Below are 26,782 nucleotides of genomic sequence, written 5' to 3' on the forward strand. Positions count from 1 at the left end.
ATTCCTAATTGGTCCAGAATAATTATGAGGCTGTGTGGCAAAAAACACATAACATTTTTTAAACTTCCCAGATATTATAAGCATTACATATCCTCCCTAGAGCTAGAGGACCATGTTACGGACAACAGCGCTATGAAAAAACTTTGTTATTATTTCTCCTTTCCTTGGTATATATAGTGCTGCTGCTCGCCATGCCTTAAAAGCTTTCCACTTGCCACTAGTGGCAAGCACCTGAAAGGCTTTTACTGTGTACTTTTAAGTAGCTAGTCACCAAGGTTAGCAACTAACTGCTGACTCAAAAACCTACTGCTACTCTACTACTAGTCTACTTCAAGAGACATGTTTGGTCTTAAATATTTCAGGGAAGGAAGCAGCTGGTTGGGTGAGGAAGTAAGAGGCATTTCAGTGCACCTTTTTTCCATGCCATCACTCTTGTAAAAAACACTTGGCACAAACCAAATTGGCATTCGGCATAAGCTGCTACTGCTGTGGCGTTTTTGCATGAGATCACTTGTCAATCAAAAAGTGACATCTTCTTCCTTGTATCTTCTGTAAAAGTTGATTCAATTTGAGCTTCTGTGGGTGGTGCTATTTTCCTTGTTTGTTCCCTGCTTGTGCTAAGTACCCAGTATTTATTACAGACAAACTGCTGGCAACATGAAATGTACCATTTCCTGTGAGGCAGAAGATAACTTATGGGAAAGACCTTACATACGGTGGGTGTTTAAAACAGGAATGTAACAGCCTTCGTGAAGTGACTATACTTTGAATCACTGTTGTGCAACAGTATGTCAGCCAAAGATGTGGAGTTGCAAAACACGTTTATTTATATGAACGTGTGACAGATTTTTACTTAAAAGAATAATTGTGCTGCTAGGCATTTGGGAGTCAAATTAAAATGTGCTTTGCAGCACTTCAACAAAACGAGCTTTTCTGCCAGGACTTTGCCAACAAGTAGACAGGTACTGTTCTTCTCAGAGGACTGATGCTGGGAAATGAACATTGTGTTTACGGCTGAGAAGCCTTTCCCACAATTCTGTCTACTTCTCTCCTCTCCTTTCTCTGTCTCCTTGCATTTCCTCCTGTGTCTAACTAGCACCTCTGCAGCCACATCACTTTGATGGTCAACTTTATTAAGATGAATGAATCTCATCCGTGTGACGTCTTGCTTCATTTTACTGCAGAGCATTCCCCATGTGCACGGCGTACTTTAGGCGCTCAGCTGTCACCTTGGGTAGCCTGACAGGATCTCCCCGGAGGTCACCTTGAGGATGTAAGATCACAGTCCCAGTGCAAACGTTTTGTTACACTGACAAAACTGCTGCAGCATGACTCAGTTACACAGTCTGTCTGCTGAATAGTGTGCAATGTACCCAGAAGAATGTACAGTAATAAATCACATAAGAAAAACAAGTGGAGAGAATGATGGGAACAGGGGAGTGGAGGTCAGCAACCTCAATGTTTTCTGAACAACATGCATTTAAATTCACTGATATGATGAAGGATAGGGAGGCGTAAAAGATGTCAGTGGGGTCTGTCTGTATCCTGCAGTGATATAAGACGAGTTTATGTTTTCTGGGCGAAAGCACAACCCTGCATCTGTTCTTTAAGCCAAGGATTGGAGACAGTAAATGTAATTGATAATAAGATCTAGTGGTTCAGTTTGGTCTCTGTTTGATTATTTAGCGGTGCTCACAGTGGGGAATAAATGGCAAGCAGATTATGGGTTGACTATTAATCTACTATGCTCAATCACATTACCTCTGACTTCCAACGCTGATCGGGTTTGAAATCTTTATTTTTAGCCATGCTAGTGGCGTGACAGTAGGGATGGCAGAATTGGTTGCCTGATTTGTCAGTCCAGTCTTAAGTCTCACCAATCCTTAAAAGTTGAGTTAAAGCTACACTAATCAATATTTTTTGATTAACAGTGGATCAAATAAATTAAAAGGAGTTGCTCATAGTGAACCCACAGAGAATTATCACCCAATTCTGGAGTTCCCCTCAGCTCTACGGAACATTTAAAATAAAATTAAAACCCAAATGTGATAAATCCACTGTACTCTACTTGCCCAACACCAAATGATAGAATGACAAAGTTAGCTACTAGCTGACTCTTTAGCATTTAGCAGCTAAAGAGACAGCAAAAGAGACAGATATTTTTCTCAGACGTTGGTTTGAGGCCAAAACAGAAGTGAAAGGAGAGTTAATATTGGACTTTAATTTGTTAGGTGGTCAGAAACACAACTCCAGATGAATGTTGCTTCATGTCTGCTTGATGTGTAAAAAGTTGTTGCTAACCACAACAACTTTATAAGGTGATAATATGTCAGTTTTGTGTTTACAGCTTGTTCCGCTGCACCCAAGTGGCCAAAAAATCTATTAATGCAATCTTTCATTTAATTTTTAAATATTTTAGATCAAAATCCCACTTTTTTCTCTTCCTGTAAAACATTACAACATTTTTGATGACTTATCTTGAAGTTGGGGGCATATACAACCCCACCCATCGCACTTGACCATTCGTTTAAAGGTCCAGTGTGGAGGATTTAGGGGCATCTAACGGTGAAATTGCAGTTTGCAAACATTTGAATACTGCTTGCATAACCGTCCCCTTCCAAGTGTGTAGGATAAACTACGGTGGCCGCAAAAAACGTGAATGGCCTTCTCTAGAGCCAGTGTTTGGTTTGTCCGTTCTGGGCTACTGTAGAAACATGGCAGTGCAACATGGCAACCTCCGTGGAAGGGGACCCGCTCCCTCTGTAGATAAAAATGGCTTATTCTGAGGAAACAAAAACACAGCGATTCTTATTTTCAGGTGATTATACACTAATGAAAACATACTTAGAAATATTATATTCCATTTCTGCCAATAGCTCCTCCTAAATGTTACACACTGGACCTTTACGCTTGTTGGTCATAGCTAGCAGAGGGATTTCATAGTAGGAGGTGTGTGTTTGGATCTCAGTTGGCAAAAACTTTATTTATATTTACAAAGGCCTAATTTATTTATTTCTCCCTTGTCCTCCTCCTCCTCTATTAAGCCGTGTGAGGGAGGTGTGGGTGGAGGCCAACAGCTCTGTGCTTTACTACAGCTACATATCAAGCCGCCATATGTGCTACAGGTCCACTTTAGTCTGTTTCACTTGGTAATACAACACATTACACAAGATAAAGCCGGTGACTTTAAGGTTTCCTGTGGCGCCACCATCAGGCCAAACTTTACATATCTTGTTCCACTAGTGGTAAGAATCTGAGAATAGCAAAATGTCCCCATTTTTCATCCAGTCATTTTGTTTTCTGGTGTATAATGAGCATAAAGCCTCACAGGCTATAGTGTGGCTATAGATTTTTAGCTTTTTAATGTGATGTAAACCGGGCACGACAGAGCACTTTCATTAGCCAGTGTCTAAATTCCGTGTGCATACTCTACTAATTACAGGATTACAATGCCTGTTCCAGTCTGTCATAGCAAAAATCATGGAATGCTGAAAAGAATATAACAAGTCAGAGGCCTTAATCTAAATGAATGCAACTGAACAATAGACACAGCTGTTTACTGTATCTATAAATAACAAGAAGGTGCTCTTTTCAATAGCAATTAAAACATCACTGTACTATCTTCCAAGCAACAAAGGCACCAACAGGCCTAATTATTCTGAATTGAGGTCAAGGAGTAGAGAATATATCCTGCTGGGAAAAAAAGTTGTCTGTTTTTCCTTTGCCAAACTTGGGGCTTTTTCTGTTGTCTCTCTCTTTACCCACTGTCAGACACAGCTGACATTAGTATTCTGATACAGTCTCCTTCAAGCAGTGTTCGGTGCCAGCCACTTAATTTGTCATTTATTGCTCCATGACAACTGAAGTAATTGAACCTCTTGCCCATGGACGAGATCTGCCAGCCTTGTGGCCGTTTTCTCTCATTGTAGGAGAGATGGAGCTACAGGACCTTGGTGCAAATAAGGGCACATATCTCATTTTATGGGGCAATGAGATGGTTAGTATGTACCCAGGCAACAAGGGCCTCTGAGATGTTTATTGCATGCCTCAGAACCCCAGTAAAGGGGTTAAAAAGAGGAAATTGGAGAGTATAAACAGCTATGAAAATGAAGGAGCGATGACAGAAGAGATTAAAACAGACCTTGTGATTCTTTTTTATCAAATGTTTTGTTGACATAAGTGATTTTAGGAAATCATATAACAGACAGTTGCAAACTAATTGCGTAGCTACAGATTGGGGATAATTTGCGTGTTTATCTCAAACTTCATGCACCTGGAAATGAAAGCGATTGTGTATCAGATAAATATACGATGAATGAAACATTAATCTTTGATCTGCTGATTTACTATTTTTGTTGCTTCTACAAAGAAGAGATCACCTTGGACCATCTATTTGTTTTTGTGTGTTTGTCTCTGACCAACAGATTGTAAATAATGGCTGGATTGACATGAAATTGACATCATATTTTATATATGAGAAGCAGATTCAAACAGCAAACAAGAAATCTATTGATTTTGATGACCCCTGACCTTTTCTGCAGTGCTATCACTGATCACTGATCTGCTGACTGTGAAAATAACATATTGACTATAAGCCTACAGTACACTTGTTCTGCCATGTACTTGTATTCATGTCTTAAAGCCAAAACTTCCTCCAGTGCATAATATCATGTGATATTCCTATCAAGGATCCAAAGCTAAATAATCATCTTAAATAAGTAGTCTGAAACATTAGTATACAGTATGGTGGAAAATTGACAGTATTGCCATAATTTAGTGACACGCCTCCTCTAAGCTAGTTGCTAACTTTGTCTGTCTCTCGTTTGGTGTTGGACACATAGTGTACGGTGGGTTTATCAGTGCTTTTTCACTGAAAACAGCCAACTGCTGCGACTGGAAATGAGGTTGATGAGGGCGGATACAGTGAACCAAAACATTAAAGTTGAGGCCCATAAAACCTAAACAATCTGCTTAAAGTCTCTAAAACGCTTCATAAATCTCAAGAGAAGAGTCAGGCACACAGTCCTTTGATCCAGTGTTGATATAAAAATATTAATTAGTGAAGCTTTAAAAATGTTACCATTTGAAAGAAACAAGAACAAACATTTGGAGACGTGGTGCCCCCTACACACTTTATCAGAACTGCAGGAAGCGGAGGATGGACAAAGCTGAATGTTTAGTTAAACTAATGAAACAATTCATATAGAGCTGGAAAAAAATATAACATGTAATGGGCTCCATTCAGAGCTAGTGCTGGAGTAACTAAATATATCAATGAAAGAATGACAACTGAAGGAGACACATTTGCTTAAAGAGGATTCCCAGTACAATAACAACACACCCAGTAGCTTGGCCTAACTTCACACCTCACATTTAGATTTAGATGAGAAGGGCTCCTAGGTTTCTGGTAAAATCAAACTGCCATACTATCTAACAGGGAAATATATAAAAATACACATGCCAACTTCTCCAGTTGATAAGCTACAGCAGTCATGTACTGTTGTTGACCTATTCTTTTAGGGACAAGGAACCTGAACATGTTTCTTACTGCTACTGTATGGGTTACATTCCATGGTGTTACTTTCTGGGTTATGATTTTTTTTAACTTTGGGTTGTAATTTGAGGTCACAGTGACCTTTGATTCAAAAGTATCACCAATTCACTGTCCGACCAACTGTGAAATGGTCATCAGTTCTTGAGTCATGGCCAAAAACGTGCTTTGTGAGGTCACAGTGACCTTTGACAACCAAATTCTAATCAGTTCATCCTTGTGTCCAAGTGGACGTTTGTGCCAAATTTGAAGAAATTCCCTCAAGGCGGCCACAACTATAAAAAAAAGAAAAATCTTATTTTAGGGACAAATGATTCAGAAACCTCAGAAACCTTCAGATTCTACTGAGGGAGAATCATTCTCAAAATTACTATATTGACGATACAAATTTCTACACATGCTATTATTCTCACAATGTGCCAACATAATAAAGTAAGCCCTGTCTGTCATTAAGGACTCTGAGAAATCAGACATTTTTCTGCCAGAGTATCTGACATCTTTGCACTCCAGAAACAATTCTAAAGACTTCAAGTCTCAATCCTGGTTCATGAGTCATCACAGGATTTACTAATTTGGCATGTCTCTACATCCTTGATATCAATCACTTCAGAAAGACTAATTAGCCCTGTGGTCTTGGCACTCACCGAGCTACAGTATAATCAGCAAAGGTGAAAAGTACAAAAGATGTGAACTGACTCATCTTTTCTCAAGTCCCAATTTATAAGATCAAAGTCTGAGGCTTGTCCCATGTCCACATAAAACCGCTTGTTCAGTCAAGTCACAATAGGATTTCATCAACAGAGCTGTGCAGAGATGCAGCTAATTGTATTTGTAGCTGCATTTGTCAAACCAAGCTAATTCTGTGTTTGGGTCAATGATAAAACATTTTGGTGTTAACAGTATATTTTCCCCACAGCAGTGCAGACACTGGGACACAGGTTGGGACGTGTTAGCATAGAAATAAAAGTTGTGTAGATGGTAATTAGATAATTATTTTTTTTGTCTTGCAACTTGTGTGGGTCTACGTTGGTCGGTTGGTCTACACACGACTGAAATATCTGAACAACTATGGATCGCCGTTAAATTTTGTACATTCATGGTCCCCAGAGGTTGAACCCTAATAACTTTGGTGATCCTCCAACTTTTCAACTACCTCCATCATCAGGTCAAAATTAAATTTGTCCAATACTTTGGTTTATACCTGCAAAGCTAATGACATTCCCACCAGCCTCAGCTCCACTTTATGTTTAGTGCTAATTAGCAAATGTTAGCATGCTAACACACTAAACTAAGACGGCGACCAAGGTAAATACTACCTGGTAAACATCAGCATGTTAGCGTTTTTATTTTGAGCATGTTAGCATGCTGACATTAGCATTTAGAAAGCATAGCTGTGACTAAGTGCAGCCTTACAGAGCTGCTAGCATGGCTGTAGATTGCCTTGTTTTCTAGTACTTGCACTTGCAGTCAATTTATTTCACTATAAGACCTGCTAAAACTTATGTCAAACATAAAATTCAAATTCGCCTATATTATGTAAAAGATGAGCTTGTTTAAGGTCACATTTTCAAATATATGTAAATAGCTAATAAATTATCACTGGGAGGAAGTGATGTGAAGCCATGAGTCTCTTTCAATACATTCAAAGTTCTTGCCTCTTTTCTGTTGTCTTTTCTTTGTTTCCTGTCAGCAGGGGGACATAAACATGGGGTCTTCAGGTTACATCCTTAGATCCGGCCACTTTCTGCACACACCAACCAGTAGGAGTCACTATATCGACAAGGACATGAGCTCTCACTTGCTCACAACAAGCAGAGAGAGATGTCTAAGAGAGACGTACTGTGTATTTTTTACTATACTGGCCTCTGCGTGTGTGTGTATTACTTCACTTTCATGATCGAGCTGTGTGACGAAGTGTGGGGACAACAGGAGGTGATGGACACAGTTAGTAGAGGGCTGCTTTCATCTTAGCCTTGTTAGACGTTGCAGACATTTGGCTTCCATTTTACTGCATGCTTCATATTCTAATGATGCACAGTACAAAATAATTTATTCCATCTGTATAATATAAACCCATTTTTACCTGGATTTCATAATGTATCAGTCAAGGTTGTATTCAGTTTGTCCACATTACATTTATATTTGTCAAAAAAATTATTATCAGCAACCTTCTCTTACTTTTCCCATGTCTCAACATGCAAATGCACTACCTCTCCACAATGACAGTAAACATCTGTTTTGATTGTACTGCATTGTAAGTCTCATCCATGTCCAATGGCTGGAGCCAATCCCAGTGGGCACTGGGCAGAAAGCAGAAAAACACTGTGGACAGGCCTCCAGTCTACTGCACACACACACATACACACACAGAAACAGTCATACCCTTAGTCACACCTACAGTATGAGCAATTTGGAGTCATCAGTGCACCTAGCATGGTTTCAGGGATTGTGTGGGTGTGTTGAGATTCATGTACGTTGTGTGTAGTGGGCGGTATCTAGTGTATAATATCACTTAGGCATTTACATGTGTGTTCTGAAAAGCTCATCACTGAAAACAAGACGTACTATTTGTCAGAGTGACAGCTATTTACATAATGAGGTACACCACTGGTAATTTCACTGCTGTTAAACAGCTGCAAGTTAACAGTGAGAGAGAAAAGAGACAACAAAGTAAAGTATCAGTTTCCTGTTTCTGCTTTTGTAGATGAGTGAGTAGGCAACCATTTGCTAACACGGTAGACATAACAACCTGTTAAGCTAATATGAAACAGTAAAACAAGCGCTGTGTCCAAAATGACTAAATTTACTGTCCGCCATTTTAATTGAATTCTGAGTGTAAAATGTATTCATGATATAGTGCCTTCAAAAATCCTCACAATAGACCAAAAAAAATAAATAAATGGCATGGCATGTACATTTATTTCTGCCACATTTCATCCACAATGCAATATGTTGCATTTTTTAATTATTTGTTATAAAAAATCTATTCCTAAGAAGAAAGAAAAGTATAGCATAACAATATGCAATAACAATATGAGTGAACAAGGGAGTAATTTCAGACACAGCCAAGGTTTGTTTCTGTGGGTTTGTAAGTTTTCACCAAGTATAAAAATACAAAATACAGTCTCAATGAAAACAGGCTAAATGAAATGTGTTTCACTCTTTTTCTGTCCTACTTGAAAAAATCCTATTCGTTGCTGATCCACTTATATCTATAGAGATAAAAACTGAATCAGATAGCATCAATACTAACAGTGAGTGTGGTTCAACAATAAAAAAATTGTTTTTGCATTATTGTTCCTCTTGTAATATTGGCAAGTGCTGTTGCTAAGAAGTGAAAGGTGTGGTTATGTTAAGGCAACTAGAAGTTTAAAGTCACAAGTCAAATATTGAGTCAACACTGACGTAAAGAAATAGCAAAGCAAAGCTCCAGATTCACTGGTTGATCTTTGTTCCAGCCTTCAGCTACGAAGGCCTAAAATGTCTTCATTACTGACAATATGCAGAGCAGCTGGGCTCACTTTCCATAACAGAATGAGAAGTTCGATGGTCTGAACGGAGTCCAGTGTCCTGCCGCTGCTCCGCCATGTTGAGAGGGCTGGCTGAGGTTTTTCAGAAACTTGATAACCTGCACCATTGATTCCTGTAAATAGAGCCCGTGGTCGTTGGCTTCCACATAAGCAATGATTAATGGAAGTAATTTTGAGATGTCAGGAAGTTCAACTTTAGGATAGGTCACACCACTAGAGTTTTTTCTTGTCCGTATAGTTACTCAAAAATTCAGAACGCAATTAGGTTCCGTAAATTATGCAAAATTAGAATTATTACTGCAAAATTAATTCCGCTCTAAAGTGGCCCTTGCTGCACATACTGTAAGCCTTTCTGTGAGTGTAACCAGTAGTAATATAAATACACAATTAACCAAGAGAAAAATTCATGAGACTGAAAAATCTCTCCATTCAGCATCTTTCAAGTACATTAACAGGAACATGATGGGGTGTCAGCAGGCCCGTTTGCCAACACACAAGCTTTAGGGGCTGCTTTAGGGCCCTTGTCATGGGTTTCCAGTATCTGTTGCGGTAATTGTCACTGAATTGGAAAAAGCCACTGCCAGCTGCCTGACACTTAAATTGCTGACAAACAGTACATGATAAAGGATTTATTCATAATTTCCACAATGAAAGAAAAAACGTGCTTTCCTCACTTTGCTGTCACATGTAACTGCCACACATATTCGCTTCACACAACTCACTGGTAATGAATGTTTGAGTCAGTGTGTGTGTGGGTGAGAGTAAGCTGTAGAGAGGAGTCAAGCCATGCATGACTCCAGCAGTATGGGTGAACGTGCATCTCTCTGACTTGTGGGTTGACGTGATGCTCATGACGATTCATATCGGCAGCCTTGTTTTCTGCTCACTTGAGGCATCTGAATGCATGAAGCCCCGAAATGTCAAGTTAGAGCAAAAAGAGATATTTTTCAAAGTGTACTGCTGTATCACTGTAACAGACTAAATGTGGTTGAAACCACTAAAAATGCATTGTGGGCAATAAAATGCTCTGCAGGGGAAAACAGCTTCCATCATTGATTCTATATCTTTAGCAAGGCATTACAGTCTGAATTAAGCTGCTTTAATACAGAGGACTACATTTGCATTTAAAAGTGATCAATTTTGTTTGATTTGCTTTGACAATATACCACAAAATCAATGTTGGGCCAAAAGAAGAACAAAAAACTAAAGGAAAAAAGTCTGAAAATCCTCTGCAGTTGAGGACAGTGTGTGCAATATGCTTAAACTGTTACAAAACAAAAAAACAAAAAACAGTTTGACAAGTGGGTAGGAAAACAGAGAAAGAATTACCTCTGGAGCAACAGAAGCACATGACCTCAGTTCTGCCACTGCAGTGAGCTCACACCTCGGTGCTCTATGGAAATGGTGACTGACTGCGATCCAAGAGTCACCAAAAACAGGGAGGTTTCAGTAATGTCAAACATGCATGGGCTGCAAGATCAATAGAAAGTCCTGATCTCCAATTGATGTAATGCCTCTCCTCCTGGCTCCAGGGATAATCTCACCCACTGATGTATCTGTTGTAGGAATGCTCTGCAGAACATGCAGTATCCCTGTACTTTAGTCTCTTGTGTTTTGAATCTATTTGTTAAATCAGAATTAGATTAAATTTAACACAAAAATCACATACAGTATATGAGACTGCCCATTCAAGAAAAACAGCTGCATCAATCATTTGTTAAAATGCCTAAAATCAACCTGTTTACCTTTATCTGACAAGGATCTCCAGCTACCCTGTGACTTTTTTTAACTTTTTTTATTTTTAAACCATGACCACGATCATTTCCTAACCTTAAACAAGAAGTTATTATTTTAACCATGTCGATGAAAGTTCCCTAACCTTAACATTTTAGTTATTTTAACCCAAACCATGATCTTTCTCTAACTGGAGAACATTTACAAAGCTGGATATGAGCCATGCCTACCAACGACTGTTACTGACAAGAATAAGTTACCATAAACACAGTCAACTGCCTGTTGTACGGAGCAGCTTCCAGCTCCTCCATTTTCTAGAGAATAATGAATGAGGACCCCACCAGAGCACAGCAGGGAGCCCAGTAAAATATTTTAATGCTGTCTATATAGACACAACCATTATAACATTGTAACAGTTACTGTGATTTGTGACGGTTTTTGGAGGCCCTGACAACTGATGTTATGGATATAGGGGCATCAGATTAGAAAACACTTATATGGGTAATTTTGGAAGGCAATGACAAACAATTTATTTTGTTGTTTAGTTTGGAGAACTTGTTGATATGTGGTGGGGTGCAGTACTGTAGCACACAGGACACTTTCACGTCTGTAGTTTGGTCCGGGGCCAGGGAAAAAATGATACATTGTTGAATTTTAGTTCTGGTCTGGTTCATGTTCACACAGGCTTTTTACAAACATGAAGTTATACAGACTGACATTTTTGGCATAACTGACAGCCTGTCATGCAGCACTTTAAAGCTTCTTATGTGTATATTTATGTTCTCTGGTGTTACAAAGAGCTCATAAAAATGTTTATGAGTGTTTATTAGTATTATTAGGGGGTATTTCTGTGGGGTTGCTACGTTGCACACTTTTTAATGGACTTAATGAAGTGCCAAAGTGCACAGAAATGGATGCAACTATCGCCATTTTAACTGCTTCTGACTGTCTGATTGATCAGGGACAATCCCTGCACTCATGTGCTGACGTACATATGTGTTACCAAGGTTACCAAATGATTTGCATAAATATATATATATAGCTCATACAGATTGCTTAAGATTGCCTCCTGAACAGTTCAACACAATCTGCAGATGGATGTAATAGTAGTTAAGCTTAAGTGGTTGGTCCTTTTGCTTTCAGACCACAAACAAAGAGCACCAGAGTTCGCTTGGATGTGGACCAAGGCCCTCCTTTTCAAGCGGTCTTGGTCCGATTGTCTCGTCTGTCCCAGAGTTTGATTGACAGCATTCACACCAGCCCAAACAAACCGCACCGAAGAGGCAAACACACCAGAGTTAGACTGAACCGAACAAAACAGGTTAGGTGTGAAAACACCCTAAAGCTACTACCAGGTGGCATGGCATCAACTCTCTAGGATCACTATAGGAAACGTAAGTAATAACATCTTTCAGCATCTCTGTTTGAAGTGTGGCTCATTTGACAAAAACTGATATGGTTCTATCCATTGCATCATGTTGATGGGAAGGAAAAAATGGATGACGTGCATAAATGATCATTTCACCTCATAACCAAGTTAACCCATTACACTGGCTCTCAATATTCTCAATATAATCTACCAACATTAAAACAAAAATATAATTTTTATTCTCAAGTTAATTTGATTGCAGAGTATAATGGCAGGAGAAAAAATAGCTCATCAAAATTGGCTAGTTCTGCTGCTCTCATGTGTGTTTATTTCATGAGTTCCCCATTATGGTATAGATTTCTTCTTTGTGACCAAAATAAGAGCAAATGTACTCTAAAGTAATGTCAAGAAAAGCATCAACTTGAAATTCTGCTGGTATCAGCTTTCTGTTTTCTTGATTCTGTCTGTTTGTCTACCTACTGCAGGTTACCTGGTTTGTTGGCCTGTTTATGTTTTCAGTGACTGAGGAAACATGGCTGGAAGAGGATGTTGGTGAAAAAAAAACATGGCACTAAAACATGGAGGTAGGGTACCTGGGGATTGGAGAATTGAAGGAGAAGAAAGCCTGAAATCAGCTTAGGTTTGTTTAAATTCTGCTCAGTCAGAGCACATATAATACTAACAGGATGATCTGCCTCACATACTGTATAGTGTAGATAGTGTTGTTTTTTTTTCTGTGAATGACCAAATTTACTATTATTTTGTCCCGCATGGAGGGCTTTTTTTGATTGCTGAAACACCCTGCTGATCAGTGTATTACACGCCTTTCAGATAGGGCAAGTAAAAATATTGCTGGAACAAAGGGCTGACCCATTTGTTTCATTTGAAAAGGATACATTGGCACTTGGAGGGAAAACGGAGAGATGAATCACTCCTTTCCTACTACCTGTGCACAATACATGTCACAACAAATTATATGGCACCAAATATTCAATGTAGTATAGATATCCATGGTACACAGAGGATAAATTCTTCTGACTTTGGTGAACCTCCCCACTTTTCAACAACAGACAAAGTTTTCACTCATCCAGTGAAATATCTCAATATCTACAAAATGGACTGTCTCAAATATTGTACAGACATTCATGGTTTCCAGATGAGCCTAATGACTATGGTGATCCCCTGACTTTTCCTCCAGCAAAAGATTTAAATTTTTATTATCCTAATGATACATCATCATGATCACCTAAGGTGACCAGATGATCACCTTAGGTGATCATTTGGTCATCATCAATTTTTCAGATCAAAATTTTAATTTGTCCAATACTTTTGTTTAAGAACAAAGTGACATTCCCATTAGTCTAAGCTGTACTTTGTGTTTCATGTTAATTAACTAAACTTTTCATGCTAACGGGCTGAACTAAAACTGTGAACATGGTATACATTATACCAGAAAATCGGCCAAAGAAAATGCAAATTAATGCCTGTCTCCAGCAACTACTGTTCATGCGAACATTAGAAGTTGGGCGCATTGAGATGAGCAGTTGGTGGAGCTAATTCTATTTCATACATGCTATGCTCTCTAACTGGCTTCGCTATTGGTTTACCCTCGAGGCTCTGCCTCAGCACCTGAGACAGAATTTTTGCACTCACTGCCCAATCAGGCAGGGCTATAAAGCCCCAGTGCATGCGTTGCTCGTCTCCCCTTTTTTACTCACCACCTGCTACTGCTAGTCTAGGTAGTGTCGCCGGGGCTGTCAGGGTAATCTACGTTGGTTGATATCACTGCTAGCTGCGTGGCGACGTCGCATCCGTAGCAGAGGCCTTATGACGCCGGTGTCCTGAGGGTATAGCACACTATTGCTAACTGTAGACTAGTACCGCTCAGGCTGCATCACTAGCTAACAGGCTCTAGCTACATCATGACTTGCTATCTTTTTTAGCACTAGCAAGCAACACTGCTTCCCTCGCTGGCTCGCTCAACAGCGGTCAAGGCATCTACATTCAGACTGCGGCAGCTGGTTTCCCTCCACCTTCTCAGGCTTTCACCGTCAGGACAGAGTGGAGTGCCTGCAGCCCACGTCGACTTCAGACTCTTCTGCTGGGCATGTCGACTCAAGAATCACGGCCTGCTGTACTACACTGAAGCACAGACTGTCCTTCACACGTAATACATATGTTGCTCCCATTCCCTCCCTCCCCACATGCCTCATTTCACCAGTAGAGCATCTAAGCACTTCCACATTGCTACACTGATACACAGGCTGTCATATGTTGACTAGAAGCACCCCATTGAGAGATGGGGCTGTCTCATTACCTCAGGTAAAGTGAGTAAGGTGATGAGATGATGATGATGAAGCAGATGCCATACCCCGGGCTGCTCTTGGACTCCCAGGCCATGACAACTGTCAGAGGGGCGTGTGGAGGCGATTTCACAGATGACCCAACGTCTGAGGTTCACAGATGCGGAGCCAGCGAGGTGTGTCATGTCGCTTCTCAGGATGCTGTCAGCAGCCCACCCGGTGGTGCGCACGGGGCTACTGCACATGAGAAACCTACAGTACTGGTTCGCGCATCTCCAGCTGCACCTGAGCCGAGATAAACAGCGGGATCTCCAAATTTGTTTGTTTCATGTATTAATTTGAGGAAAGACCATCTCCTCATTGCTCCACACAGACCTGATATTTTCATCTGCTGTCATTTTTTGTCTCTTCAGTGGAGCAAAAGAAGCTTCAGTGATGTTTAAGTCACTTATTTTAGTTATTTGCTAAGTCTGTTTCCATTGCACTTCATGGCATTTTGCTTTTATTGATATACACCAACTCTTCCACCTCAGCCAAGCAAATTTTTCCGAATTTCCAATGTTTCCACTGAGGGATTTTTTAAATGTGCAAATTGAAAATGTGTATAAAAACAGGTGGATAGAAACACACTTATTGTGAGAATGTCAGCATGCTGGCATTTGCATTTAGCTCAAAGCACTGCTGTAGTACAGCCTCACACAGGACGCTTAGTCTTGTTTAACTGTTTCTTGTCTTGTTGCGAATATCTGTTTTTGTGTCAGCAGGGCCTATATATATACCACACCAAACTAAGAACTCTGCCAAATAGTAGGTAACAGAAATGTGCCAGGTTATACTTATTTTGGGGAAATCTCTCCCCACACATGCAGCTGCCTGACAGGCATTTCACAATCACCGAAAAAGAAGAGAAGTTGGCAGAGATGCTGCATCATTCTCAGTTTATGCTGACTGACTCACCATTTTGTCCCATCAGACAGACTGAGACGGTATAGCTTCATGATGAAGGGGTTTTAGTTTCTGGGGAAATCACAATACTATTCTTGAGGTACACTTCAACATTACATCAAAATCCTTCCCAGTGGAAAAAGATGAAAGAAACTGCCCCGTTTTTATGCAGAGGAGGGTGGGGATTCAAATTGTAGTCCACCAACTTACTAGGACATGTGGTAATGTGCCAACTCAACACTTCATTCTCTTTTTAGTATCACTTTTAAGTTCTTTTGCAGTGAATGAAAATGACACAGTAGGCAGAGCTACAGCATCTCAGTCAAATTAACTTAATAACCCTAATTAAATGAATCAAAATAAAATGAAGGGCTAAATAGGCAGTAACTGCTTCAAGCTGAGTTGAAAAATTAACGTGGTTGCTGTGACCATAAAACAGCATAAAATGTTATGTCTAATATTTTCATGTTATATTATTCATTCTGTCTGCGGTGCCCGACTTTTCATAAAGTGCTAGATAAGCTGTCAAATCCCATTATAGCAGAAGTGTCACTGATTGAGTGAACAGAAGCTTAATCTGAGGGAATCCAGGGCATGTGATTACTGATTGATAGATATGCCATAATAATAGGACACCCGATACAGGATTCAGATTTGTGGGAAGTTATTAAAAATGTACAGATTTCTGCAAATACTTTTTTCAAGGGAAACATTCGTCCGGACTCCCCGAGAATTTAAATAATTCTTTTGTTCCTCGGCCCTAACTCAGACTGAAGACTTAATGGAAAAATCCACCCTTGGATACACTTACACTGTTATGTATCATCAATCTGTGAGACTCAGTGTATGCCAGGAGTGATTTAGCATTGAGGTGACCAAATTATTTTTTGGATACCCAAGTTCCCTTAACTCGCCACATCTGCTTCAACTTCAGTTAGTGATTTCCTACTTTCCCCTAAATGCCTTTCAACAACTGCCAGAGAGTGAGGGCTTGTGCTGGCAGACAGAGTATAGCAAACGGTGATAGCATATAGTGAGCGTCAAAAAAGTCACACCCCTCACTCAAACCACAGCATATCATGAGGCTGCATTGCATTGTGGTCTGTTGAGGCTGCTGTCAGCGGAGAAATTGGTTTCTGTGCCTCTTCTATAATGCATTTCTCTTTTATGATGGATTGTTGAATGCTGGTGTAAAATTGTGAGCGAATCTTTGAGTGTCTAACACCAAAACTAGATGTTCACCCCTGAAGTTATAGCCAGCTGGAAATGTTGCAGTGGATGAGACATTACATCTTCAAGCAACAAAATCAGTCCAGAAAAGCAAGGTACGTCCTAAAGGTATGTTTAAGTTCTTCCTTTGAGGCAGTTCTATTAATTGCTCAGATAAGACTGAAAATTGATGGAGACTTTAGATTTCACTTTTTAAAGCCTGTCCTTCCAAGAAAAACAACAGCATCAGTTGTTTCAGCAAATGTCCAATAACAACATATGTTTCAAGCAAATGACAAAGCCCTCTAGCGAATTATGACTGTTGTCCGTAAGAAGCAAATGAGGAAATAGTGTGACACTGTTATGGAGCAGCCGACTCAGCAGAGGGAGGAGGTCCTTGCATTAATACTTGCAATATTAATGATGTTCACATCAGCCTCAGCTGTACTTTGTGTTCAGTGCTAATTAGCAATTGTTAGCATGCTAACACACTAAACTAAGATGGTGAACATAGCAAACATTATACCTGCTAAACATCAGCATGTTAGCATTGTCATCATGAGCATGTTAGCATTTAGCTCAAAGTACCACTGTGCGTAAGTACATCCTCACAGGGCTGCTAGCATGGCTGCAGACTCTTGTTTTGTTGTTGTTGCCCAACACTTGTTTTCAGTAATGCATCCAGTTGATTGACATCAGCTGTTTTCACTGACTGGAATGTGAGATTTTCACTATCAGAAAGGGTTTCTATCAAAACATATTTCTAAATAACACAAAATTGGTTTTAGCTGATTCACCATTGCCTGAACAAAATGGCCTTGAACACAAAAGAGAAGTTTAATATCACATTAAATATTTATCATGGTTTATGTGTGGCTGCAAGAGGGGAGGACCACTAGAGATTGTGGGATGGGAAAGGATGAATTAGTTTGATTTATTTCTGTGGTCTTTTTAATTTCTACCCAAATTAGTTTGGGTAAAAATGGTTCTTCTAATTCCTTTCCAGAGTTCTTTGTTACATTATTGTACAGTATAGTCCTAACATGTACCAATTCACCTGATTTGTTTATAACAGACAAGTTGATTTGATCTTGGGCTTAAGTGAATGACTAGGTCATCGTGTAATATCAAGTGCATATTGGAGTTAATGATGTTGTCAATCAATGATGACCTCAATTTAAAATGGATGTTTGCAGGTCAACAAAGCGATGACTTCATCTGTTTTTCCTCAGCAGCAAAATGTTTTCTCAGTGATCTACCTGCGACTATCACTCGTCTGGCTTTAGGCTCCCGTGAGAGTCTGTAATGATCAGTCAGAAACAAACAGCAGTTCATCGTATATGTTCTGTAAATAAGTACATCTAACCCAGAGTGAAATTCAATATTGTCTGTGTTGAAGCGTGGAGGAAGAACATCATGTTTTCCGCCTGTGCCAGATTAAGCTATTAGCAGGCTGGGCCATGTGCTATTAGTACATCATAATGTGAATAATACAATCATGAAAACATCAATTGGATGAAAGAGGAGATACTAAGATTAATCATTATGAAACAGAATTGCCATATTCATTTTAACAAGCCATGTTAGATTACAGGCTATTATTGCACAGTTCTGGTGTTGCCTTTCCCTGCTGCTAAGTTTGTTAAATGTATTCCACCTCCTCATCAGAGCAGACATCACACCTCCAAGAGGAACATCTGTCAAAAGACAGAATCATACATATCGCAGAGTATGTTTATTTGGGGGAGATCTCACCCCACGCACATAGCAGCCTGAGAGGTGCTTAACACCAAAGATAGGTCTGATTATGTGCATTTGTGCTAATGAATCCCTCTGCATCGTTTTAACTCGGCATGAAATCACAGCCTTGACTAGAATGAAGGGGGATACTGTATAAATTCAGCTATGTGTGTTTTTGATACATTTTATACTTAATGTCTGTTTTTGGCATATTTAGAGGCTAGAATATAGTTAGTTTAGGGTCTCTATTGAGTAAGTAAACTCTCTTCATAAGTGTATTTCCCAAAATGTCGTACTGTTCCCTTTAACGTCTAAAATATGAATTACAACAGTAAGCCTGGTGCTGTCCTGTCCTGAGCAATTTATTTGGCTTGTCTGCAGAAAAAATGTGAATTTGAAACTTGCATTAGAAAAAAAATCATGTGTTATCCTCCAACAGGTCCCCAGTATAAAAGCACCTAACAAAGCCACTGTGATGTGCTTGATCATACACAAAAATCTATTGCAGTGATTTTTTTTATACCACTTACAAAATGATAAGTGATACATGACACTAAAAAATGATGTTGTGTAACAGCCATTACAGCCAATTCACTTAAAAGGCTTTCTTCCTGCATTTTGCATTGGATTGAGTTTGAATCAAGCAGACCATTTTTCACAAAATCATCAGGTATGATAAAAGCTATGTAGACTACTTTTGCGGACCCATGGATCATTGCCATCCAGTCTTGCAGTTACAGTAATTTTCAATTCCACCAAACAAGAAGACGACCAAGCAAGATGAGAATTAATGGAAAAAGAAATAGCTATTTTTATGGAATTACTAAAAATCTGTCATTTGTCAAATGGTATGTGTGTTACTTTTCATCACAGTATGTTGCGTTGAATTGTTGAAAAGTTCACTCAAATGTGTGCTGTCCCACAGCATACGTACAAACTGATGTGTTCAAAAATGACACATCCTTTTTTAGAGGCTATTCTACTCGTGTGGCTAACCTTTATTTGGCAAGTGAACAACAAATATTGAAAACTGTCAAACTCCCTTCACATGATGGAATCCTGCCTTCTGTGCATTTACGCACAGATGAAGTTCAAGCTGCCATATTGGCAAGCCAAGGCAGTATATTTTGATCGCTCATCATCTTTGTTTCTTATACTTGACAGTATAAGACAGTTTCTTATACTTATAAAGACAGGACTCATATTCTACTGCCCAAAAATTAAACAAATAAGTTGAATAAATTGTGCCCACAGCTGCAGGATCTATCCTAGGCAAACACTGATTAGATCCATAGGAACCATTAGTTTTTAATATAACCAGGAGGTGGGCACAAGGTGCTGCATTTCTGAGTGCAAATGCAGGAAAAAATGAAAACAACTTCATGCATGATTATGGCTTGTGCTGGCCTAAATTGTTACTTTAAAAACTAGGTTGCTCATCAGATTGTTAACATTATAATGCTTCTGACCCTGTCAGCTTGAAAAATTAGTTCAGTTGAAAATTGTAATTATATTTAGTCTAGTCTTTCAGACAGCATTTGTATCAGTCAGCTAGATGCACCAGTAGTGGCACACCTTCCTTTCTCCTCATTTCACCTGCGTTCTCACAGCCAACTTTAATTATATGTGGGCAGGATCTCCTAACCTTATTAATGCTTGCAAATTCTGCCCAAGTACAAGAATGCCTTTGGCTGAGACGGTGGGATTTTCACCTTAATATTTTCTGAACTAACTTTGCAGGGGATGATCTGTGGGTGGACGGCAACCACTGCGGCTGCTCTGTGAGCACAGAAGTGGATGGCATACAAGGGAGAGAGGGCTTTTTTTAATAATGTGCCACAGGAAGACCATGGAACCGCACAGATCAAAGTGTTAATCAAAATTCACACTCGCCGGGTTCAGTTTGCAGTGTCGAAGCCAACCTGCTGAGCTGTGCTGGAGGAAATCTATAGAAACAAATTTACTCCAAGTCTGTTGGTCTGGGCGTGTGCGGAAGATAACAGGCTTCAATTAGAGAGCTCTTTCTCCTAATTGAAAATGCGTCTAATAGCTGTGCTATGCTATCTGGGATAGCTAAAATACTGTGCAGGGGGCTCACTGGGTTGGGGCATTCGCAATATGCTTCTGACTGTGGGTTTGAACCTTAAAGCAGCCTTTTTCGGATACAACATCTCTCTTTCTTGACACTCTCCACTGTGCCATTCAATAAAACTGAGAAGCCTTCTCATATATCAGGAGAGATTGTGTTGCATTGGCTGTATTGTGATACAAATAGCCCTAGACACGATCCCTGCACATCATGTGCTTCTTGTACTACAACCTACACTAAATTCTGACAAGTGGCTAATGAACATGACACTGTATTGGATCAAATTAAGTAGTCGTTTGAAGCATAAATGCACCACACGAACTTAAACATGCAAAAAACCTGGTTTTCGAAAGTCCCCTGCTGTACTATGTGTTCTTACTTTGCATTGCAGTGTTTGGCACAAAAATGTGACACGCACACACACACACACAAAATCCCATTACATTTTTAACTACTCAGGCTGCTCCCTTGAGCTGTGGAGGGCAAGGAATAACAAAGCTGAGGGAAGTCTCGGCTCCTTACCTCTGATGGGCTATTAGTTATTCTAGCTAGCAGAAGCCCCATTAGGTCTGCCATTTAATGCTCCCATGCCACATTCTCACATGAAAGCTACAAGATTGATAAGCCGACCATCTCACCTCAAGCTTCCCTTGTTTTGAGAAATGCTCTGCCACAGATAATCTGACAAAGAGCTGATTTAGCTACCTGTGTACCTCGTAGTGTGTGACATTACTGAAAACAATGAAACATATGTGCTAGCCTCTCCAGTGACTTCAGTAAAGGACACAACAAGAATAAGTGGTGCTACAGTACAATCCACTGACTTAAAACATATTATAAAATGATTTATAGAGTCCACATGGAATATAGGAAATGAGCTGTGTGGCAGCGTGAGATAAAACTTTGTCTCTGAGCGGCACTGACTGATACAATGGAGAAGAAAGATGTCTCCTGTACTCCACAGCATGTCTGGTTAGTCTGACAAAAGGTGCAGCTAAGATTCCAGTGACACAACATTATCCCAACACAACATGTCCTGTTCATCACACTTAACCATAGTGCCAAATGATAAAAAGCTGCTGAACAAAAGTAAGACAGATGCATAGCCATGGGGTGTGTCTAATTAAGCATGAACAAAATTGATTAGTCTTTCTGTCAAGGATTTCTGTCTCAATCCCTCGGTGCCGTACAGTGGTTCAGAGTTAGTCATGTGAAAGAGTCCGGCTTTAGGGTGAGAATTTCAACTGAAACTCTTTGGACAAAAGTTTCAGTTTCAGTTTCAGAATAATTTCTTTAAATTTCTGAGATAACTAAAATGGCATAATACAGTTTGTTACTGCAGTAGCATACAAATGGAAGACAGAAATCGAGCCCAAAAACATAATTAATCTTTTATATGGCTGCAGGCCTTTAAAGGGTTCTCCAGCCTGCGGTGACTGTTTGAACTTTGTAAATTAAACTAATGAGTAAAATGTAATTACATGACTGCCAGAGGCAGAAAAGGAGAATGGGATACATGATCAGCTGGTATGATTGTAAATATTTACATATTTAATTCAGAAAAAATTATATCAAAACTCACTCGTGTATTTGCTACTGCAGCTGTTGTAGCAAACACACAGGATAGGAGAGGACCACCTGCACAGTGACTTGATTTAATGCATTTGTCATTCCATTCTGGACAGCAAGCCATTTGTGAATAAATAAAAAAAACACACTGGCTGATAATACATAGATTTATCAATGAGCTCTTTTATGTCAGGGATTAAAGGTGAACCTACTTTGTGTATAATGCATCTGGCTGTATGTAAGTTATCCAGGGAGAGGAGCTGCCACTGCAGTTTCAGCTAATGGGAATCATATTTTAGTAATAAAACTGCATGATTCAGAACAACAGCTGGGTAATCATATGGAACTGAACACACCCAGCATATTGCAAAACAAGTCACCATGCACTGACCTTTACTTCCTTATCCCAAAACAGACAAGAGCAGAGGAGGAGAAAAAAAAATAAAGCATTTTTCTCTGCAGATTGTTAGAAAATTTACCTCTCATGCCTCGCAGTGGAAATGGATTTTTGGAGGGCAACGGTCATACCTCGCATTCCCTGGAGCCTGAGATGGTGTATGTGTAAGGTCCTGTCCCATTAACCAGCACATCCATAGTCTCTGAGTGTGAAGGCTTGTAGTCCACATAGTACTCTTGCAGCGGTGAATTAAGGGAGCGCTCCGTCTCCCGTGCCTTTTTCTGGCGCTTTTTAACCGCCGAGCGCTGCTGAAGCTGTTTGATACTGCTGGGATAGCGCTTCCATGAGACGTAGATAACCAGTAGAATTATAGCCACAGATAAGAAGAGGGCCACGCTACCAGCTATGATCTTGTGGAAGGACACATACTCCGTGTCTGGCAAAGGGATGGTGGAGGAGGCCTCTGAAGTAGTAGGGGAGGCTGTCCTGTTCCAGATCAGCTTCTTGTCCACCACAGGCTGTGTGGGAAGAGGCAGCCGCTCGGGCTGAAATGCAGAGGTGAGGGGCGATGTCGTTGAGGGGATGGGGGTCGGTGTTGCTGTGCAGATGTTATAAGTCTCCACCACGTCTGTCACTTTCTCTCCTTGTGCCTCCTTAGGGCCGGCACAAATCATAGTGGACTCCTTGTTGCCCTTAAAGGCCTTGAGCCAGGCCACCAGGGGACATATGTTGGGGTTACAGTACCACAAATTACCAGCCAGACTAATGGTGGTGAGGGAGATCCAAGCCTCCACTGTCTGCTGAGAAACATTGCTGAGTTTGTTGGAGTCCAGGTTAAGAGTCTGCAGATTAGGGAGGCATTGAAATGTACTCGGGTCCAACACTTGGAGCTCATTTCCTGAGAGGTCCAGCTTTTGCAAGGAAGTCCACATCCATGGCAGGCCCTGGGTTACCAGTTTGATACGGTTCCATTGCAAATAGAGCGCCCTCAGGTTAGTCAGGCGGGGGAAATGAGCAAAGTTTATCTTTGAGAACTGGTTGTGCTCCAGATGAAGCTCGATGAGCTTAAGGAGTCCTGCAAAGGCATTACGTGTGAGGCTCCGTAGCCTGTTGTAGCCAATATCAAGAAACTCCAGGTTGCGACAGTCAAGGAAAACTCGCATTGGGACAGTTTTTAATGAGTTTGACCTCAAGTGTAAACTGAGCAGTTTCCGTAGACCCAGGAACTGATTAGGCTGGAGAACCTGCAGTTTATTGTAGGAAAGGTCAAGATTGCGTAAATTCGGAACATCATGAAAAGTGTTGTTTTTTAACTGTTGGATCTTGTTCGAGCTGAGAATCAGTTCTTTGAGCCTCCGTATCCCATGGAAAGCCTGGCCATCCACAGCATTGATATAATTGTGGTCGAGGTAGAGCCAAACCAGTTGACTCAGGCCTGCAAATTGGTGGGCTCTGAGGTTCGCCAGGCTGTTGTAACGCAGGGAGAGGCCCTGTGTGCCTACAGACACATTGCTTGGCACGTCATGGAAGGCATTCGATTCGCAGTATATTATTTTCCCATCACATCTACAGCTCTGGGGGCAGGGACGCTCACGGATGCCGCTTGGAGCAGCAAGCAGCCAGGCAGGCACCAGCACTGTGAATACAAGCCATCTGAAAAGCAGAAGTCCTACAGACACACAAAAAGTGATAGATTTAAGAGCATAAAACATGTACAAATCAGATCAATATACACAGACCAGAAAAGAATAAAACGGAATAAAATAGAAATTAAATTGAATCAGGGAACCAAACATTATAACCCACCCTGTGCTCTGAGACATTTGTTAACAGAGGGGGTTATTTGCAGCCTACTTCATTTGCATCCCTGTGTTCATAGCAAATCTACAGACACACACACACAATCACAGTCAAAGTCATGTTCTTGAGACATTGGAAAGGTGATTGATAACCACATGCATCAGGCATAATCCCTGAAATAGTTGTTGAGAGAAAACCCTCCTTCAGATACCCCAGCCTGCAGTCATCATTCATAAACCGCAAGGGGCACAGACACCAGCAACATTAGCTGTAAGTGAATTGTAAATAGGCAAACGACTAAAGACTTTGCGCAGAAAGGCAGACCATAAGTACCTTGCAGAACAGTGCACATACCCATATTTGCGCGGAGTCGGCTCCTCCTCATGTTTAGGGCTCTCTGTTGCATGCGTCCCAAGTCCACATGTTAGACGCACTCGGCGTTCTGTCCAAGTAGTTGGACACGCACCCAGGACGCCTGTCTGCACTGAAAATATACGCACTTTGCGCCGCAGTCAGATCCACTGTGCGCACGGCCGCACACCTGTCGGAGATTTGAGTAGCTCCAGAAGGTGTGCATCAACCTCTGTCTATAGTTTTTTCTCACGTTACCGCACAACATCAGCTTGATAATACATATTACAGCCACCTTACAAAGCCCTTGGATGGACGCATTCAAAAGCTTTTAGCCTCGTGACAATGACACTGTTTAGCGCGTGTTTTGAGAGGCTATAAAATAAATTTTAAACACCGAGTCGCCAATTGTTAAATCTAGGTTAAGTGGCAGAAAAGACACAGAAAACGACCAAGAGGAAAAAACTGTGGTCCAAACCCGACAAGTTGGATGTATCCTGATTCAGATGTGGAAAGCGGAGGGAAAAGGCGCAGTCTGCTGTGGATTAGACCCGCTGACCGTGGCATCAAGAATAAATCATTTATATAGCAACAGGAATGATGTTGGTGTAGGATTGTACTGAGCTCTCTGGTGCTCTTTTCAGGACTTTTGATGCCCTCTCCTGGTCACTGAGTGACTCTCCGCAGCCCACACCAAAGTAGACTTCATTGTCTTCATGAACAGAGCCTGCATATCAATTAAAGCAGGGGAATGGGGAGTATGTTTGCGCTGTATTTAGATATTTGTGAAGAAGTACTGCCTGTCAAACGCTTCTAAAAAGCCTGTATTTTATCATTTTAGATAAATCTCATTGCAGGCTTAAATACAAAAAACATTTGTTTGTAATGTTTGTAAATTTTGATTACAGGCACACATGACTATGAACCTGCTCTATAAGTGGTCTAGCTCATATTTCTTTAAAATGTACACTATTAACTACTATTGTTGTTTAATCTATAAGAATGAATCATTTTTTAGAAGTGCATTATGTTTTGTAAAATCTTTATCTGCAAGTAACTAGTAACTATGTCAAATGCATGTAGATGACTAAAAAGTACAATCTTTTTCTCTAGAATGCAGTGGAACAGAAGATATATATATATAATGAAAATACTCAAGTAAAGTACAAGTACCTAAAAAATTAATTGAATTACATTATTTGAGTGAATATACTTCTATTCCAGTCATGCATTCCTTTGTGTTGTGGTGCCACCTGCCTATAGTTTAATGCATTAATTGCTATTTTATGTTGTATATGTACCTGACACTGTATCAGCAGTATGGCCTCTGCTATTTTTGATTACATTGGCTGTCTGCAAAGTTGCAGTGTTGGCAGGAGTTGTAATTACTAGTGGCCCCCACTAACTTCAGAAGCCCCCCAGTGGTTTTACTCTGGATCTGGGCCTGTATCTGAGCAACTATTGGCAAACTCTCCGATGTTTATATGAATATGATTCTTAACTAGTTCTTCATAGGCAGGTAGGCCTGTAATGAAAATGTCAGCTTGTTAATCCTAAATTTGTGTTACCATAGAACACAGTGACAAGCAAGAAAAACAATTATCTACAGGTGTTTGTAGGATCCAGATGTTGGCCATTTCCAGTACAACAGTCAAACATGTCTCAATCAACATATTGCTTTCTTATGTTTTCTGACTTAAGATATTTACAATAAGCACACTGTTTGAATTTAACCAAAAATACTAAGACGGTATTCAAAAACTTTTGATTTTAAATGTAATTTTTAATCTATGCCAAGAAAAAAAAGTAACTTTTTCACCAATCAGTTGCACTGACACTGAAATGCATCATGGGTAAACAAAGGATGCTCTCAAGGCGTCATAATGGGACTTTGAGTTGTGGGTCAAAGTCATCCCTTCTAATGGGTCCCTTTGCCTCTGTACTTAATGAGCAGCTGTTGTAGTTTGCCAAGCAGGAGGAAGGAGTAGGACCCAATTGCAGACACTGAGGCAGAGCAGGTGCAGTTCAGTGATTTTAATGGGAAAGAAAACTTACACAGGTTGCTGGCAGGCAGAGGTCAAAACCAAAGAATAAGCCCAACAAAGGCAAACAGATATAATAGGGATCAGGCAGAGAGTCCAAACCATAAAGTAAATCCAGAGTACTAGAAAGAGTCAGAATGCTTGACATATAGA

General features: G+C 40.3%; 1 protein-coding gene across 1 annotated transcript in view; it reads right to left on the bottom strand.

Annotated features, from left to right (window-relative positions):
* Nucleotides 1-26,782, bottom strand: part of LOC122876543 (leucine-rich repeat transmembrane neuronal protein 4) — a 40,567-nt gene extending 13,785 nt beyond the window's left edge. The window contains exons 1-3 of the mRNA XM_044197027.1: nt 26,643-26,782; nt 24,591-25,314; nt 22,568-24,105 (exon numbers count right to left, since the gene is read on the bottom strand). Coding sequence (XP_044052962.1) covers nt 22,568-24,105; nt 24,591-24,642 — 1,590 coding nt within the window. The 5' untranslated portion in view covers nt 24,643-25,314; nt 26,643-26,782. The remainder of the gene's footprint in view (nt 1-22,567; nt 24,106-24,590; nt 25,315-26,642) is intronic.

This window comes from Siniperca chuatsi, linkage group LG5, assembly GCF_020085105.1.
Source record: "Siniperca chuatsi isolate FFG_IHB_CAS linkage group LG5, ASM2008510v1, whole genome shotgun sequence".
NCBI lineage: Eukaryota > Metazoa > Chordata > Actinopteri > Centrarchiformes > Sinipercidae > Siniperca > Siniperca chuatsi.